The following is a 19,019-nucleotide window of genomic DNA, read 5'->3' as shown; positions in this document are numbered from 1 at the left end:
GGATTGGCTGAGAGTCGGTGGCTGGGTGGGGTGAGGCAGCTCCGTTGAAGCTTTTACCTGTCTAGGTAAGTCAGGAAGAGGTCAGAAGAAAACAGTAGGAGGCAGGGGGAGCAGTCTCTGTCTCCGTCTCTGCCCTTTGAAATAGAAGGGTATTCCTTTCCTCCCTCAGTCCCCACCCAGTGAAGGTGAGTTAATTACTAACTCAACTATTGCTTATTCTGCAGCGAGGGGGCGGGGGGCTTCATGGGAAGTCGGAGCTACGGAATGGTGGGGAGCCCCTTATACCCGTAGCTAGAGGGCTTTCCTGTCTGTTCCTCAACTCTCTAATGTGGGATCAGAGTAGGTAGGTAGCTTCCTGAGATTGCAGTGTTTCTGTGGAGAACAGGACTGAGACGCATTTTTTTTTTTCCATCTACCTGTTTAGGTTAGATATGCATATTGTGTAGATAACAAGAAAGGAAAACAGGTTTGTTTTAGACCTTTGCATCTCTGAAGAGCTGAAATTGAGTTGTGATTTTGGAAGAGAACAGTTGTAGAGGGCGTCAAAATGAAGGCTCACCCAGCACTTTGGTTTTCCATTGCATTTCTAACAGGAAAATTTCCTGTGGCTTTATCAACTCAATGTCTATCTTTATTTAAGCAAAGGGTTCAGTGTGTGTGTGTGTGTGTGTGTGTTCAGTAATGGTCGTGTGATAATGGAGCTCTCTGTGGATGGGTGTGAAAGGTGTGAGCTGAGCTAGGGTGTTTGGAAGGGGGGTGTGAGGTCTGCTTACGTTGGGAAAACTCCAACTCAGGCTACCAGCTCATCTTTGCAACACCCCCGGATAGTCTAGTTGCAAAGTCAAGCCTATTTGAGTTAATTTTAATGAATTTAACGACGTTGCCGGTTAATAGACACAGGGACTAGCAGACGGAAAGCTACTCAACTGTGCCATGGCCTCGCCCACATTAATATTTCACGATAGCATGTTGAGTCTAGTAGGAATTCTGAGTGGGGCTGAGGCCAAAGCAGTGTGGCAGAGGCCAGAGAGGAGAACCAGACCTGTGTGGTGGTTTTGCTTTGTGTTCCTTCAGGGGTCCCCTGGCAGGCTGTGTGACCGGTTTCCCTGCACAGGGACAGCTGGGTGTGGAAGTCAAGTCAGAGTAGCAAGTCAGCTCTTGGTCATCCAGCTCGTAGGGGTTAACTCTGTGGTCCCTAACTTCACCCCTTTTCCTCCTGCTTCAGAAAAGGGGAAGTGGGACGACCCAGTGCCAGGATCCCAGGGCTTGGCACACAACTCCCAGCGAATATACCGAGTTTCCGGTCCTGCCAACTGGAACTTTGGGCATTCGCTCAGCCTGCACTGCAGAATCAGCCCACCAAGCTCACCAAGCAGCCATAGATGATGACCTTGTCAGCAATAAAGATAACTTGCAGGGTCTGGCAAACCTCTTCTGCGTAGGGGATATTTCTGCTAACCCTCTCCCTCAAACCCACTTGAAGGAGGCGATTATATCGCTGCCTAAAAACACACAGAAACTTGCCCATGTGCCTGTGGAGAGGGATACACACCCAGTGCAACTTTTAATCTTCTTGGCATTTTCCTTACGATGTGCTCCAGCTCAAGGCACCTTTTGTGCAGTCAGCAGAAAGCAGAGACACCTGGCCTAAGAGAAACAGGAAACCTCTTGGACCCCTGGGGAGAGAGCCTTGGAGGACATGGGAGTGGGCTCACGGGAAGAGGGTAAAAAGGGGCCCTTGGGTCTGTTCAGAAGGTACAGAGAAGCCAAACTGGAGTGGGTCTGGAGCCCTCACCCCACCCCCTCCAGATGCCAGAATTCCACATGCCATTTATTTACTCTCCTCCAAAGCTTGGCTGGTTTCAGGGTGTAGTTAATATTTAATGCGCCCTTGCATGGGTGGCCCTGATATAGGCTGTGCACATTTCTTAACCCATTCCCTCCTCCCCTCAAGCCTCCCAAAGAGGTCAAGGGGTAAAAGATAACTCGCTCTCACCTCGAGTTTTGCTCGTTACTCAGGCTTCTTATCAAATAGAAAGACCTTGGTTTCAATGGCCGCCCTGAAGTAGCCCCTAAGATTTACGGTTGTAAAGTTGGTGGAAGGAAGTGCAGCATCCAGGTCAGGTCAAGCTGGTGCGAGAGAGAAGGCAGGGGCGGGGTTTGGGAAGAAGAGAAGACTCTTTTTAGAGTTCACACTTTTGGAGTCAGAACACTAGGTGTGGAGGTGAGGTGCGAGCACCTCAGGGCTCATCCAGCTTTGGTTTCAGGTTCAGTTTAATCTCTGCAGTGATAATGTTGTGTCTACGACATGAGCTTCAGTGGCATTTGGTGTCATTTCTTTCTTTCTTTCTTTCTTTTTGTCTTGTCTTTTGAGGGCCTGTGGAAGTTCCCAGGCTAGGGGTCTAATCAGAGCTATAGCTGCCGGCCTATGCCAGAGCCACAGCAACGCAGGATCCGAGCCGCCTCTGTGACCTACACCACAGTTCACGGCAACACCAGCTCCTTAACCCACTGAGCAAGGCCAGAGATCAAACCCGCAACCTCATGGTTCCTAGTCCCATTTGTTTCCATTGCGCCACGACAGGACCTTGCTATGGTTTTTGAAGCAGTACTAGCTGTAGTTCTTATCTCTTCCAGCTGCTTCAGGCCATCCTTCGTTCCAAAGTAAGAGTGTGTCAGGTCTCCCTGAGTGGACGGAGAGGCCAGCAAACCACTATAAAGGCTGATGTGTGCTTAGAAGAACAAGGGTGGTAATTTTCTCTGAAAGGAAAAGGCAGCATCAGCTCACCCATTCACAGAGAATATTATATTAATTACAGTGAGTCACTTTTAATACTTACTGCCCCAGTTCTACAGATAGGAAATCTAGAGCCAAAAATAGAGACCCTTGGCTCTACACTGACTTCTTCGAAACAATACTTTTGTCTTCATAAAGTTTTCCATGCCCCATACCTCTTGGGTGCTCCTACATGTCAGTGTAACTGAAAGTATTTCCCAAATTCCATTGACCCATACAGTCTCTGGAAAATAAAGGCGCTTTCAAAAGGAGCTTCCAATAATGGGGCAGAAGCCATAAGAGAGACCTCCCAACAGCTCAACTCAATAGACACTAGAACGGGAGTTCCTGTTGTGGCTCAGTGGTTAACGAATCCGACGAGGAATCATGAGGTTGCGGGTTCGATTCCTGGCCTTGCTCAGTGGGTTGATGATCCGGCGTTGCCATGAGCTGTGGTGTAGGTTGCAGACGCGGCTCAGATCCCGTGTTGCTGTGGCTCTGGCAGAGGCCGGCGGCTACAGCTCCGACTTAACCCCTAGCCTGGGAACCTCCATATGCTGTGAGAGCGGCCCAAGACAATGGCAAAAAGACAAAAAAAAGACTCTAGAACAGATGGCAAGTTTATTCATTCAGCATGTTTTGAGTGCCTTCTCTGTGCCTAGGCTTAGGAAGGGTGGATCCTCTTCTTTGTAATGATCTCAACCCTACAGAAGGTTAGGAATGAGTTAGTACTTGGGAACCTAGACGGCCATTCATAGAGAGGATAGCTGAGATGCCTGAATTTCATCCCCATGACTTCTCACATTTCTGTTTCTTTGAGGCTCTGGGTAATGGGGAACTAACCTCATGAGGACTCCTAGGAGTTGTCTTACCTCATATTGATTCATCACTGGGCTTCTTTGGTATCACTGGCCCCTGTGGTTCCCTCTCTCTCCTGAGAGGCTCTGGACCCCCATGAAATTACATGGGTCTTGCTCATAAAGGATCTTTCTTACCCTTACCCTTCCCCCACCCCACCCGAGGGCGTCCTTCAAAGCAGGGGAGGAACTCCGTGAGGCCTTGTGCTTGTCAGGCTGACTCACCCAGCACAGCCCAAACCTGACTTTGGCACTGGAAGCAATTACTGACGGAGGCTGAAAAGGCAACCTGCCCTGGAATCTAAACTCCAAGTCTCGGGAGTTCCCGTCGTGGTGCAATTATTGACAAATCCAACTAGGAACCATGAGGTTGCGGGTTCGATCCCTGCCCTTGCTCAGTGGGTTAACCATCCGGCGTTGCCGGGAGCTGTGGTGTAGGTCGCAGACGAGGCTTGGATTCCGCGTTGCTATGGCTCTGGCGTAGGCCGGTGGCTACAGCTCCGGTGAGGCCTGTAGCCTGGGAACCTCCATATGCCGCAGAAGCAGCCCAAGAAATAGCAAAAAGACAAAAAATAAATAAATAAAAATTAAAAAATAAACCCCAAGTCTCAAGATCTCCCAGAAAACACAGTTTTCCAGAACATTTTACCTAGTATTGGGAGGGTAAGAAAGTAGAAAATAAAAGCATGGCATGATGGGGAAAATATGGATTCAGAATCAGACAAACTATATTCTAATTCTAGCTCTTCCCCCAGCTCCCTGCTTGACCTTAGCGCTGTCTTTTCATCCTAATTCTTCCAGAATTTCATTTTCACGTAGGAGAGTCACGTCTGGCCTTTCCCACTCTGATGGAGTTTTTCCCACAAACAGGAAATCCGTGAGATTTCCTGAAGGAAGACAACACACCCTTCCTTGGCAATTTCTATTGGCACAGTGAACTTGAAACTTTTCTTTCCCTATGAGTTGGAGTTGGAAGGAAGCGACCTAGGACATTGACCTTGTTCATCTGACACAGGTTAGGGAATCTCATTGGGAATAAGTGCAGCATCAGAGGGGGGACACATAAGAGGGGAATTGGATTTGTGTCAACCACTGAGGTGCCATGCAGCTACCTCCCAGTCTAGGGAGCTGATGGTGGCTGTGGTGGGAGGGGCGTGATGATGGGGCCATGGTAACAGCTGACAGTCACAGGTCCGGGCATTGCACAAAGTGATTGACATGTAATATTTCATTATAAATTCACGACAACCCTATGAGGTAGGTCCTACTACGGACTCTGTTCCTTGTTTTTCTAAACTCTTGTTTCCCTCGCTTCAGTCTACTTTGACCTGGCATGGATCTTGTCGTGTTCTTCTTACCAGAACAGTGGTAGTTACTCATTTGTTCCTTAAGCGTTTGCGTATTTATTACCAACTAAACCATGTTAACTGTTCTCATTTAGTCCTTATATTAACCCTACGTAAGGAGGAAAAACAGACTCAAAGAGTAATTTGCCTCAAGTCATATCACTGTAAATGGTGGCACTGGAATTTGAACCAGATCCAGCTTCCTCCAGAACCCAAGCTATTAACCCCTGCAGTAGTTATGATTTATAGAAATGAAGAGGTAGGCTAAGCTCCCTGGTTCAGAGGGAAAAAAACCAACTAAGACAGGATGGCGTCTCCCTTCTGACTAGACTGCTCTCTACCATCCACGTCCGTCCTTCTGCATCTACGTGAGCCAGCTTATGTGTCCTTACGTGTCCAGCTTCCATGTCCCCCGTGCAGGCTGGGGGTCTGGGTTTGGGCTGTGGCTGGCCATGGCCCCTTCCAGCTCTCTGCTTGCTTGCAGTCCCTGCCACCATGCTTGCTCCAGGGCCTGGACAGAGCCTCGCCAGAGCCCGGCTCAGCTCACACTTGGCTGTGATTCTTCTCTTTTCAGGCCCGACCTGGGACATTCTCCACTTCCCTTGGCTTCCCCTCTGGGAGCCCCTTTCACCACCCCTGCACCTTGCTTCGGGCGATGCCCGAGAGGGAGCTGTGGCCAGCGGGGCCTGGCTCGGAACCCGTGACCCGCGTCAGCAGCTGCGACAGCATGATGAGTACCACCTCCACCCGCTCTGGATCTGTACGTACTCTCTGTCTGCAGCCTGGCCTGCTCTCTGCACCCCTGCCTTGCCCTGCCCTGCCCTGCCCTGCCCTGCCCTGCCCTGCCCACCTCCATCCTTGCTCACTGCTCCTGTCTTTGATCTTCCTCATCAGGAGTGAGTCACACCAGTTGGTATTTTGCCTCTGAGTCACCCCGGGTTCTATAGAGGACAGGGTGAGACAAGCCCAGAGAGGAAAGGGACAAATGAGGCTTTCCCCCAGTTTTCATTACATTGGGTGGCTGGGTTGAGACGAGAGAGTGGGCCCCTGAGCTAAAGTCACGGTGGAAACCAAAATCTAGATTCCTACAGTTCTCTGCAATGAACAGCATCGCTTTGATCTTTCACAAAGATCAAAGAGCACAGAGTAATTAGGAGCCTGGGTTCTGGAGCCACACGGATCTGGGTTCTCTACTTATAGGCTATATGACCTTGGGCAAATTACTTAATTTCTCTAAGCTTCCGTCTCAGATTTAAAATGGGGATAATAGTGACACCAAGTTCATAGGGTTCCTGAGAAGAGTAAATACAGTGCATGTAAAGTACCCAGCACATGCCTCTGTGTAGAAAAGACATAGCCTGGGAGTTCCCGTCATGGCGCAGTGGTCAACCAATCTGTCTAGGAACCATGAGGTTGCGGGTTCGATCCCTGGCCTTGCTCAGTGGGTTAAGGATCCGGCGTTGCGGTGAGCCGTGGTGTGGGTTGCAGACACGGCTCAGATCCTGCATTGCTGTGGCTTTGGTGTAGGCAGGCAGCTACAGCTCTGATTGGACCCCTAGCCTGGGAACCTCCATAGGCCCTGGGAGCAGCCCTAGAAAAGGCAAAAAAGAAAAAAAAAAAGAAAAAAGAAAAAAAAGAGACAGCCTGTCTATAAGTAGAGATAGAGACTCTGCCAAAGTCACTGTGGTTAACTCTGTGCATGGCATGTAATAAATTGTAATTTTCCTGGACATTAAATCAATTATCATAAGGCGGGTGTGAAAGAGTGAAACAAATGTAAGCATTCTTTTGTTACAGGTACTCACCACTTACATAATACCCTTGAGAATTTATATATTATTACTCTATATCCTGTGCATAGAGAGAGTTGAGCATTTAAATGGATCATAATGATAATCTCTACTGAATGTCGAAGATGTTTATTTAACACAGTCAGTGAGTTCCGATATGGAAGATGGAGCAGGAAAAACAAGGCACCCAACACACAAAAGCCCAAAGTGCAGACAATTTCTATATACTGTCTTTTTTGACCCTAGATGATGGGGCCGTAGAGACAGCTTTCTGTTTCTATCCAGCCGAGGCCAACAGGAGTAGTTACACATGCTTGGACACAGAACGTGTCAGAGATTAAGGGTTTTCAAAGTGAATCATCTACAAAGGAGAAATTCAGAGTTGGAGATTTGGTAAGACTGTTTTAGGAGGAAGAGGGCAGTAAAGAAGATTTTGTTCAGGGAACCCCAGAGTCCTCATCAAGGCTTCCAAGGGCTGCCCTGGGGGCTTCCCTTGACACATAGGCCTCCCTCAGTCAGCTGACCGATGGTTCTTAAAGGATCGTGGGGAACTGGAAGAGTTATTCCAACAACCATCTCCCCTCTCCCTAAGATATATTCAGGGCTTTCTCAAATTCTCTCCTGGCCATCTGAGTGGATCTGGAGACTATACAACTTTGAAGCATCTCACATATTAGGAAGAGAGGTGGAGATGCCAGAAAGGGACTCAGGCCACCTTCCCTGTGTTCTCTTCTGCCCCCTTGGTTTTCCCATCAGCCTTCAACTTTGGAGAACAGCTGTTCCATGATTCTTCCTTGTAGAATGTGGGCAGGAATCATCTGAAACGGTCATGGCCTGTTTTCCCAAACACTCCTCTCTTTCTCATAATGAATATTATATTTTCTAGGGCCATTCCCGCAGCATATGGAGGTTCCCAGGCTAGGGGTCTAATCAGAGCTGTAGCTGCCTGCCTACCCCAGAGCCACAGCAATGCGGAATCCGAGCCGCGTCTGTGACCCACACCACAGCTCACGGCAAGGCCGGATCCTCAACCCACTGAGCAAGGCCAGGGATCGAACCCACAACCTCATGGTTCCTAGTTGGATTCATTAACCACTGCGCCACGACGGGAACTCTGAAAATTATATATTTTAATTTCTATTTAATACAAAGTTGCTTTCCCCTCACCCCATACCACTGTCTCCACCTTCCTCCCTTAAGTTAATATTTGCTGAAGAAAGGCACACTTTTTTGAATGTTAGCCAGAGCTAAATGCCATCAAGAAAGTCAACATACAGGGGGAAAGAATCCCGTGTGGAATGCATTTCAAAGTCAAGTATAAATTGTTTAGTAAATTTATCCGTGGCTAGTCATGCCACATCCCACTGGCCAGGCAGCAGGTTGTTGACTGAGTTTCTTGTTTGTCCTCATACTGTCCTTGACACACCAGAGCAAGTATGCAGAAGTACTTCTGAAAAGGTAAAAGCAATTGCATTCAAGTGTAAGGTCAAATCATTATGTTGCTCAGATCATTTAGAGGGAAATTGGAGACACACGAAGAGAAAGACTTGACCTAGGTCACACGTAGGAACTGGAATGGGAACCTTGGACTGCTTCTGATCTGGGTCCCTAAGCCTTCCACCCAGGACGGAGCAAAAGAAAGAGCACCCGCCATCTGGCTGCCCAGCTGTCAGAGCTGGTGCTAGTGAGACAACAGCCTGACAGTCTGTGCCCTCCCTCATGCCTGCGGTTGCAGGAAGCAGCTCCAGCAGGTTTGCAGAGTGGCAGGTGAAGAGGTTTCCAGCTCTTCAACATTCCTTCCCCAGCCCAGGGTGGTTCTCGGGGCCCCACCAGTTTCTGAGGACCTGCCTCTCACAGCTCCCGCTCCCCCTCCTCAATCCAGAGTGACAGCAGCTACGATTTCTTGTCCGCTGAAGAGAAGGAGTGTCTGCTCTTCCTGGAGGAAACCATTGGCTCCCTGGACACTGAGGCTGACAGCGGACTGTCCACTGACGAGTCTGAGCAACCCGTGACTCCCCGAGGTCCTCGAGCACTGCCCACAGCCCAGCCTGCCCCTCAGGGTAAGGGAGACCGTCCAGCAAACCCCAGAAAAAGTGGTGCAACCTTTTGGCCACTTTCCATCTTGTTTGCTTCTCTGCTGTAAGGGTCACAGGTGGAGGAAGGAACAACTGCTCTCCTCTCCACTCTCACGGCTGGAATAAAGCCTTATCCCTGGAGGGGAGGAAGGATGCTGACAAGCCAGCTTCCTGCATCTTTCTAGGAAGAAGTAGAGGACTGGGAGGAAAGGGGGTTTGACCAGCTCCCATCTCCTTATGGGGAAATTCTAAAGTGATCTGACCACAGAGGTGGGGGAGCGCATCAGGGAGGGGTGGGTGCTTGACTCTGGAGAGACTGAGTCGGTCTGGGATGCTAATCTGGGTGACCCAGAGGACAAGGCTGCAGGAGATAAGAAGAGGGAAGGGCTCCCTTAACTTCAGCGGGCGGCACCTCGAGGGCTCTGTGAGAGTGTGGAGCGGTGTTGGGGCTCAGTAGACAGGGACCCGGATGGCACATCAGAGTGGCCCTGAGTGTGGGACCATGTGTCTCAGGGTGAGGGGGGGCACTTTACTCCCAAGGACAGTCCAATTGCTATCAGGACTGCAATCATTCATTCCTTTAGCAAATACTTACTGCAGATGTGTTAGACCCTCCCTGAAGATAGAGCTGTAAATGGGGTCACAGGGCTGCCTCATGCTGATTTCCTGGCCCAGTGGGCCCAATGCATGTGCTTACTCGCTGGAAGGAAAGAGCCCTTGTCACTCTGTGGTGCAGGGACAGCTGCAGCCGCCATAGAATCATTCAGGTGCTTAGAGAAAGTGAAAGTGGGAGAAGGCAGAAGCCTGGTCAGGCAGCCTCACTGGTGCTTATCCTGCCCAATGCTCCCACTGGCCTCAGACACCTGGGAGTCCCAGGGCAGCCAGAGGGACCGTCCCAAATCCCAGCCTATCTGAGTGTGTCTGTGGAGGGTTGGGAAGAGCCTGAGTCAGGGACATGGAGGTATTGGGGCTGCCTGTTCCCCAGCCATCAGGAAGCATTAAGCCTTGGATGAAGGGAATCTGCTAGTACTGACCTGTTAGTCTAAATGATACCCAGGAGTTCCCATCATGGCTTAGTGGTTAACAAATCTGACTCAGAACCATGAGGTTGCGGGTTCGATCCCTGGCCTTGCTCAGTGGGTTAACGATCCGGAGTTGCCGTGAGCTGTGGTGTAGGTCACAGACGCAGCTCGGATCCCGCGTTGCCGTGGCTCTGGTGTAGGCTGGCGGCTATAGCTCTGAGTAGACCCCTAGCCTGGGAACCTCCATATGCCTCGGGAGCGGCCCAAGAAATGGCAAAAAGACGTAAATAAATAAATAAATAAATAAATAAAACCCAAAGAAACAACAAAACCCCAGACTCATCCAATTAGGGGATCAGAGTCTAGGAAGCATTGTCTTTGGCAGCGGGGTTCCTACTGCCCCCTCAACCTTCTCTGCGTGTTTCCCTGACCTCACAGGACATCCAGAGGAGACAACTGTTCGGCAAGGACCAGTGCCGAGGAGAGTGACTCTGTCCAGCTCATCTCATCCACCGGAGCCCCAAAGCCTGGGCCTCAGGTCTGGCTCCTACAGTCTCCCCAGAAACATCCACATCAGCCAAAACCAGAACCTCAGGAAAGGCACCACCCAGACTAACAGTCGCATCCCGAGGGGATCTAAGGGGCTTGTCCCAGGGCCTGAGAAAGAGCAGGTCAGCGAGAGCAGTGAGCCCCACCAGGCACCAGCCAGCCCCCAGGACGCTGCCCTTGATCTGGACGGGCCACTCATCCCCCCACCAGAAGCTTTCCGGGACACCCAGCCACAGCAGTGTGGGCAAGGCAGCCTGGCCAGAAGGCCAGGGGTGCTGAGGCACACGCCCCAACTCCCCACCTCACTTGGGCCCCAGAAGAAAGGGGACACTGCTTCAGAGGCCATGTCCCAAAAAGCCAATGAGAAAGGCTCCACCAGGGGCCCAGGACAACCTCGGTCTCCTCCCGCCGTGTTCTCTCAGAATGCGAGAGCTGAAGATGCTCCCGTCCCATCATGGGGGGACCCAAATACCCAACTGGCCCCCGTCACAGCCCCTAAGCCCCGGAAACTGCCGCCAAATATTGTTCTGAAGAGCAGCCGAAGCAGTTTCCACAGTGATCCCCAGAACCGGCTGTCCCGCCACTCTGAGGCTGCTCCTGGAGACTCTGGGCCGGCCCCATCGTCGCTGCAGGAGCAGAGGAAAGCACGCAGAGAAGCCCTGGAGAAGCTGGGGCTACCCCAGGACCAAGATGAGCCCAGCCCTCACTTAAGCAGACCCTCTGTCAGACTCAAGGAGACTCGCGCTCCAGCCCCCTCCCCAGCTCCAGCTCAGGTCTCAGCAGCTATGCCTGCAGCAGGAAAGGCTCTGGCTCCCGCATCTACACAGGGGCCTTCTTTGGGGAAGGCACCAGTTCCAGCTCAGCAGTCTTCTCCAGGCAAGGTTTTGATTCCTGCCCAGGAACCCACTTCAGGGAAAGTTCCAGCTGCCAAATCCATGCCAATTCCCATCCCTAAGGCCCCACGGGCCAATAGTCCCCTGACTCAGCGGAAGCCAGACTCAGGGCTGACTCTCCAGGAGAGCAGCATCCCTGGCCTGAGACAGATGAACTTCAAGTCCAACACGCTGGAGCGTTCAGGTGTGGGGCTGAGCAGCTACCTCTCAGCTGAGAAAGAGCCCAGCCCCCAAACCAGCGCCTCTCTGGGAAAAAGCTCCTTCTTAGACAGGATCCCGCCCAACGTCTTGCGCAATTCCCGGCCCCGCCCTGCCTCCCTGGGCACCGGAAAGGACTTCGAGGGTATCCAGGTGGGCAAGCTGGCCGATCTGGAGCAGGAGCAGAGCTCCAAGCGCCTGTCTTACCAAGGACAGAGCCGTGACAAGCTGCCTCGACCCGCCTGTGTCAGTGTCAAGATCTCCCCGAAAGGCGTGTCTGATGAGCACAGAAGGGAGGCTCTGAAGAAGCTGGGGCTCTTGAAGGAGTAGGCGCTGGACACCCGCACCGCCACCCAACCCCCTCCCTCACCCGCTTGTGCAAGAAGAGACCCCGGGCTCCACTGAGCCTTCCTCCCCTCCTCACAGCTCAGGGGCTGGACAGGGATCGGCTTCTTCCAACGTCCTGTTCCCTCTGAGGGAGCGAGTGGAGCATACGTTTATCTTCAGAGTGGTCGTGCCAGCAAGTGCCTACACGAATCGTCCTGAGGATGGTTTCCACAGGCGGGTGTGTGCGTGTGTGTGTGTGTGTGTGTTATAACCTGTATATATCACTGAAGATATTTATATGACAAAGAATCATTGCTCAATTCCGCTCACATTGGATCTTTTCTTATATGGGGTAGATAGAGTTCAGCCTAACCGGAACAGAGGGGTAGCCATGCCTGTGAAAACATGGCAAGTGACACAATGGAGGCACCAGTGGCATTAAGCAAATGCAAGGTCATGTGACCTGCGGGTCTCCGAGAATCCTTGCAGTAGTGGATGGAGACTGGTTCCTGCCTTGCTGGATTCCCCGCTCAGGTCTGCCCTTCAGGACAGGGCCCTGGGGCCCAGAAGTGTTGCTTCCTCCTCCTTGTCTCTAGTCCCAAGGATCAGACACATCCCTGTACCTGACAACTCTTGGTTGACTGATACCAGGAGAGTTCTCGTTGGTCCGAGAAGGCAGGAGAAGTGTCCACATGGCACACCTCCACCCGAGAGAGCCTCATCCTTGGGCTTCTTAAATTCAGTAATAAACTATGGTGGTCCCTGACTCTGATGTTGCCATTCTTCCTGTTGCCAATCTCAGTTTGCATGTGACTGACCCCCAGGCTGCACCAGCAGTGGGACGGCAGCTCAAGCCCAGAGGCTTTACACAATGCCAAGAAACTGTTGCAGGCCTTGTCCACACGATGGCAAGTTGTTTTTCGATTTCGTCAGTGCCTATGGAAAATCAGCCCAATACATTCTCTGCTAACTATTCATAGATTCGCAGAGCTGGGAGGGGCCTTGGAGATGCCCAGTTCAACCCTGTTGGGGAAGAGAAGTGACTCATCATCGTCGCTCTGCTGTTTAGTAACAGCTGCCTCCCCCCCACACACCCATGGTTCCCTTCTCACACTGCATGCCCTTCCCTTAAAGCAGTGCCTTCTTCTATCCACAGAGCACCCTAAGGATCGGTAGTCCTTAGCAAAGGTCCAACCCGAAAGCTCTTCAAGATCCTAAAGTGCCTTCTGAAACGTCAGAGGTTAAACGTTCAGGATGCTATTTTGTGTTTTTTTTTATTAAATTGGGAAAAGCAGTCATATCATCCTTCATTATTGATCCCCAATTCCCTGACCAAGTTGTGCAACCTGAGAACATGCCAAAGAAGGTCGTACGGGGAGGTGGTGTGGGCTTGTGCATGCAAGCTTGGAGGTCAGGCATGGCTGGACATGACCCCTGCTTCCCCTCAGGAAATAAATGTTATTCATAGACGTGGCCTGGTTGGAGTCCAACATGCCCAGATGTGAGGGGCAGATAAAGGGCACCGGGTTGGAAAAGTGCCCTTTAGGTCTGCTGAGCATTTCTGGGCCATGTCCTTGGGGATATCCAGCACATCACAGCCCAGTATTTCTGAAAATGATGAGAAGGTTAAGGCCAGGACAACAAATAGTTGCACCCTGTTACGGCATGTGGTTTGTGGGTGTGACAGTTTCTGTGTATACTCTCTCACACACACCCAAAAGCCTGGTGCCTTACTTCTGGCCATGGGTGAGAACCCGCCTGTCCCCACTGACAGGGTCTCCCATGACTGGCCGAGCCACGTCTTATCACAGATCCCCACAAAAAGTCCCCTCCACAGGACTGGTCCCAGCTGCTACATTTGGCTGAGTTTCTTCTCAGAACACATCCTGCAGAATGACCATTTGATTTTTTTTTTTAATTTCCCTGATACATAGGGAAACTTGGGACTAGCTATAATATAAGATTTGGTAGGAATCGGGGGCCCTGGCATTAACGCAAGGCTAACTAACACAGGGCTGTCAGGAATACCTCCTGTGAAGCCCCACTCCCTGGTAAAGGCAGTTTCTCTCCCAGACAAAACGGAGTGACACACAGCCTGCCCTCCGGCTCCGAATCCTCATCTCGGCTGGTCCCCCAGTTCTCCCAGTTTGAGGCATTCCCTTCCTTTCCCTTGTTATTTAAAGATACTAGGCTTCCCGCGTCCTCCTCCTTCAAAGGGCAGTTTTGCTCCAAAGATGGTCTTTGGGATTCAATGACAGAGCAGCACATCCAGACCCAGTTGTCCTCATTTTGAAGAGGGGCCCAGGGACCCAGGGGGGACATCACCTCCCTGAATTTGATCCATCCTCTTGTATCTGTTGAGGCTTGCTCTTCCTTCAGCTAGAACTGATTTGGGGAGAGGTGAGAGTGGCATCAGGGTTATTCTTATCCCTTTTGGAAGGATTCTGGGCAGCAGTTTGTAAAGGCCATTCATTTGCTTTTAAAAACTACAGTGACAGGGAGTTCCCGTTGTGGCTCAGTGGGTTAAGAACTCAACTAGTATCCATGAGGATTTGGGGTCGATCCCTGGCCTCGCTCAGTGGCTTAAGGATCTGGCATTGCCATGAGCTATGATATAGGTCGGAGACGTGGCTCAGATGCCGTGTTGCTATGGCTGTGGTGTAGGCTGGCAGCAACACTCCAATTCTACCCCTAGCCTGGAAATTTCCATATGCCGCACCTGCAGCCCTGAAAACAAACAAAGCGACAGCTCCACTTCCACATGGCCTCCTTTCTCTACTACCCCTGACCTGCTGCAGTCTTGCTGCTGCTGGGAAGAACCCATCTGCCAAATACAGGAGCTGGCCCCTCCTCAGCCTAGCACAGTGAAGTCTGTGCCCCCAGACATGTTGGCAGATACTCTTCTGAGTCACCACGCACACACAGCCCCATGCTCTAATCTACACAGAGGAAAAACGATGGGCCCAGTCACCTCATAGGCACCCCCCTTCATAGTGGGAAGTGTGGTCTGGCAGATGCCACCCTAGCAGTTGCCTAGGTGTGCAAAAGTTAGTGTTCATTCCATGGAAGAAAAGGCAGGAGAGAGACTGGGGAGCAGGCCCTCCTTGAAGTTATGAATTAGAGCTGGAGTGAAGATTTCAATAAGTGTAAGCCTGTGAATGAACCACTTCCACCTCTGATCCATGATCAGGTTGCAGGATGCAAAGGATCAGACTATCAGAAGATGAAGCTGTTGGTTCATGGACTAGGGGAGGAGACTGAGGAGTGGGCAGGAGAAAGCATGCCCACCTCCGTCAGAATCTAAGGAAGGAGGCAGATATGACGCTCCCATGTGAGTGATTGTGAAGCTGTAGATCTGGGCTCCACTCACCTGCGTCACTTGTGAATCCGGAGACCCTGAGACCATCACTTAAACTTTGTGAACCTCAGCGTTCTCACCTGTAAAATGGGAATAATGATACTAGCCTTTTGAGATTGTTGGGATGAACAAGCGATATAAAAAATCTAAATGGTGTGGATATTCAAGAAATGATAGTATTGTTCCTTCTGGGTCTTATGCCATCCTTCTCAAAGGGAGTGAAAGTAAACAGGGTTGGAAGCCAAGAGCTCCCCCAGTTCAGCTCAGAGGAACTCAGAGAGAGCTTGGTGCAAATAAAAGTCTAAAGTAACACTGTGTTAGGCTGAGAGAGGTTTGGCATGCTCTCCAAGTGACTCAACTTCACCCAGGCCATGATTCCTGGAATTTAAAAACAAAGGGATTGGAGGGAAGATGGTGTTTTCTGTCTCAGTGGAGGCTGAACCAGCTATTTCCAGCTTCTCTATTCCCAAGCCCAGCTCCCCATTTATCATCAATCTCTTCTTGTCCATGACTGCATAGTTTACTTCTTTTTGCTTCCTTTAACTTCCTTTTGCCGTGGTTCAAGGAACTATATTTTGTCCTATAGCTATTTATTTTTAAAACAGAGGAAGAGAATAAGCGTATATAACAGAAGGAAAGTGTGACTAAAAGCAGAGAGAGAGGCTAAAAAAGGTTTCAAGATTCCTGGGGCATTTTTTAAAATAAGGTAAGCATCTTTCAGAAATGAATCAGATGTTAGTTAGAAGGAGTCAAGAAGGCATGAAGGGCCCTATGAACTGCAGGAGTCATCACCACCACCAGCTTGAGTGTGTCACTTCATCTCATTCATAAAATGGAGACATGGATTGGACGGTCTCCGAGGTCCAGGTCAATCCTGAAATGTGTTTCAATAGGTCCAAACAACTTAATTAGGAAGAAAAACACCCTGCCAAAAATAATCACAATATAGTCTAAGCTAAAGTGTACCTCATAGAAACCTAAGAGCTGGAAGGAAAATTTTAGATTATCTAATCCAACTGTCTAAAGAGGAATTATGTCTGTAAGTGACTATAAATAGAAAGATGGGTGGATGCAGGTAGATGGATGAGTGGATGAATGGATGGGTGGATGGATGGATGGGTGGGTGGATGGATGGATGGATGGATGAATGGATGGGTGGATGGATGGATGGAAGGAAGAGGGGAGGGTAAAAGAGGATTGAGAACATGTGGCACAGGCTTAGGAGTCAGAATCTCTATACCTTAGCTTCCTTTTCAGTTTATTTCTTTTTGTTTCCTTTAGCTTCCTTTGTTTTTGTGGTTCAGGGAACTACATGCTGTCCTACGGCCACTTAGTTTAAAAATGGAGTAAAAAAAAAAATGAACTTATAACAGGAAGGAGCTCTATAGGGACAATAAAAAATACTTACCTATTGCAGTTGTTATGAGAATGGAATAAAATGAGATAATACATTAAAAAAGTTAGCACATTGCTCAGTAGATGGAATCTATTAAATTTATTATTCTATACATATGTAATTCAGATGCCCAGCGGGTCCCCCCTTGAGGCCTGGATGAATCCGAGCCTGCACCTAAATTCCTCAACCTGAAACAGTCAAAACCCCTGGTCCAGTTTCCAGAACCTTCTCAAGATCTTCCTGTGTTGCCCTTACATCTGCGATGCAGCTTCAAGGCCTCTAAATCCCTGCCCACCATCCCACTCCACACAGGGCCCACCCCACAGCACCCTCACTGTCCCCAAAGCCGAGGCCTTTAACTGGTTCCCGTGGGAAATCAGGTCTAAGCATTTTGTGGTTTTCTGAGTTTTTAACTGAAGCTTGGGTGGGAGATGCAGAGGGACCTGACACAAGGCACACAGCCTGCCACCACCTCCTTGTCACACTTGCTTTCCTCTCTGTCCGTTCTGGCATGTTACAGCACAGCCAGGAAATTCTCACCCTCACCCACACTCAGGGCCCCTCAAGATCTGAGCATCTGCCCCAAGGGACTTTTCGAAAAACATCTTATTTGTGAACAGGGATGTCTGGTTGAAATGAGGTCTGCAGACTGCAGTGTTCTCTACCTCTTTACCTTCACTCCTGAAAAGGCCAGAAGTGACAATAAGAGATGTCTGGTGACATCTGCATGGACCCCACTGCATTCTTCCCAAGGGGTTCAGCAGGGCTTTCTTTGGCTGGCCCCCTTCTCTGTGGGTAGGAGAAGAAGTGTGGTCTCCTCTCCCAGTGACACCCCACCTAGCTTTTCAGGCAGGGGCTCCTCTATGTTAGCCAAGGCTCTAGGTAGGTCTCATAGGCTGTGGGAATATCTTTTAGTTGAAGTTAGTTCAAACAGGGTATCATTAGTATTTTAGGGTGAATTGAAATCAGGCACAATTCTAACCCCAATCTTCCACCATCCTACCTTCTCCATGAGCAGCAGGGGCTGCCCTGTGCCCTGACCTCACCCCGTCCCCCACCCCATCCCCGGGAAGGAACCTACTCTGGTGGGCACTTTGTCCCGAGCAGCCAGCCTCCTGCAAGAAGAGGTTTAGGGCAGCTATCAAGGTTTTACTTACTTGTGTTTTTTGTTCTTCTGCCTGGGACTGGAATGTGTTGTATAACACATTCACAATGATAAATCACTGATTTATAATTGAAAAGGTATATTTGGTCTTCGGCCCCATTTCAGGCACAGAGCTGCTAAAACCCTTGAAATTTCCTACGATCCAAGTGATAAAGGTGACTTCTGTTGTGTTAATGGGGCAACTTTTGGAAAGCCCCTGTATAACCTAAGAAGGGGGGTTTGAACTCCAGGGGAACAACCATTAGACAGTTGGAACTTTCAGTCCTACCCTCTCCCTCTCCCCCTCAAACCCCCACCAGGACCTCTAGGGAGGGGAGAGGGGCTGGAGACTGAGTTCAGTGGCCATTGGCCAATGACTTAATCAATCGTGCCTATGAAGCAAAGCCTCCATTAAAATCTGAAAAGATGGGGCTTGGAGAGCTTCCTGGTTGATGAACCAGAATACTTCCATGTGTTACTGTGCCAGACCCTAAATTCCATGAGGACAGAAGCTCCTTTGTTCAGGACCTCACCCTGCATATCTCTTCATCTGGCTGTTGATCTGTATCCCTTAATATCCTTTGTAATAAACCAGTAATCTGGTGAGTACGCTGGTTTCCTGAGTTCAGTGAGCCACTCTAGCAAATTCGTGGAAACTGAGAAGGAGATGGTGGGGACCTCTAACTTATAGTCAGGTGGTCGGGTGCACAGGTGACAACCTAGGCTTGCGATTGGCCACAGAAGTGAAGGGCAGTCTTATGGAACTAAGCCTTCAACCAGTGGAATGCTATCTCAGGATGGGTAGTATCAGGATTGAGTTGGATTGTAGGACACCCATTGGTATCACACTGGGCTTGGGTACCAGATCCTGCTCCGAAGGCTGCTGCACTTATTTCCTGACCGAAGTATCCAGAAGATCAGAGCAGAATTCACAGCTTGAGAAAAGACTCTTCAGACTTCGCCTCTGGGCTTGGTGCCTCAGCTGCCTACTCCAGCTCCACTTCAAACTCAACATGTCCAAACACAGACTCATATAGGGGACGCCCCACCAAAAGTGACCCTTCTACAGTGGTCCCTATCAGTGAGAGGCTCTAGCATCCATCTAGTCAGTCAAGCCAGAAACCAAAATATCATCCATAACAACACTCTCAGTACCCAGTTACCAAATTGTGAAATTACCACCATACATCATTCAAACCTGTCCTTTCTTCTTCTTTTCTGCTACCACCACTGCCCCGTCATCTCTCCTGGATTAGAGCAGTAGCTACCAAGTGTCTTCTTCACAGCC

At 50.0% G+C, this 19,019-nt stretch overlaps 1 protein-coding gene across 6 annotated transcripts; it reads left to right on the top strand.

Annotated features, from left to right (window-relative positions):
• Positions 1-13,131, top strand: C9H1orf116 (chromosome 9 C1orf116 homolog). Of its 6 annotated transcripts, none has more exons than XM_084976881.1 (4): positions 1-65; positions 5,554-5,739; positions 8,652-8,829; positions 10,305-13,131. In XM_084976881.1, exons 2-4 carry the CDS (start codon positions 5,635-5,637, stop codon positions 11,834-11,836), a joined length of 1,815 nt encoding a protein of 604 aa, XP_084833007.1. In that variant the 5' UTR covers positions 1-65; positions 5,554-5,634; the 3' UTR covers positions 11,837-13,131. The 6 variants fall into 6 exon arrangements, with proteins under 6 accessions (XP_084833007.1, XP_084833011.1, XP_084833006.1 ...); XM_084976880.1 differs by lacking the exon at positions 1-65 and adding an exon at positions 84-185; XM_084976882.1 differs by lacking the exon at positions 1-65 and adding an exon at positions 4,453-4,648.
• Positions 13,132-19,019: the final 5,888 nt, after the last annotated feature.

The sequence above is a fragment of the Sus scrofa genome, chromosome 9 (assembly GCF_054392235.1).
Source record: "Sus scrofa isolate SSC_HxYL_T2T_F1_AM1 chromosome 9, Sscrofa_HxYL_maternal_Yorkshire_Landrace_v2.0, whole genome shotgun sequence".
Taxonomy (NCBI): Eukaryota; Metazoa; Chordata; class Mammalia; order Artiodactyla; family Suidae; genus Sus; species Sus scrofa.
The sequence above is the reverse complement of the archived record's forward strand: the minus strand, read 5'-3'. Positions and strand labels throughout refer to the sequence as shown.

Excerpts from the sequence above, each read along its gene's own strand:
- C9H1orf116 (XM_084976881.1), top strand. The coding sequence starts at position 5,635 with ATGCCCGAGAGGGAGCTGTGGCCAGCGGGGCCTGGCTCGGAACCCGTG. Across the intron at positions 5,740-8,651 it reads CCTCCACCCGCTCTGGATCT|AGTGACAGCAGCTACGATTT; the intron begins GTACGTACTCTC and ends TCCTCAATCCAG. Across the intron at positions 8,830-10,304 it reads AGCCCAGCCTGCCCCTCAGG|GACATCCAGAGGAGACAACT; the intron begins GTAAGGGAGACC and ends CTGACCTCACAG.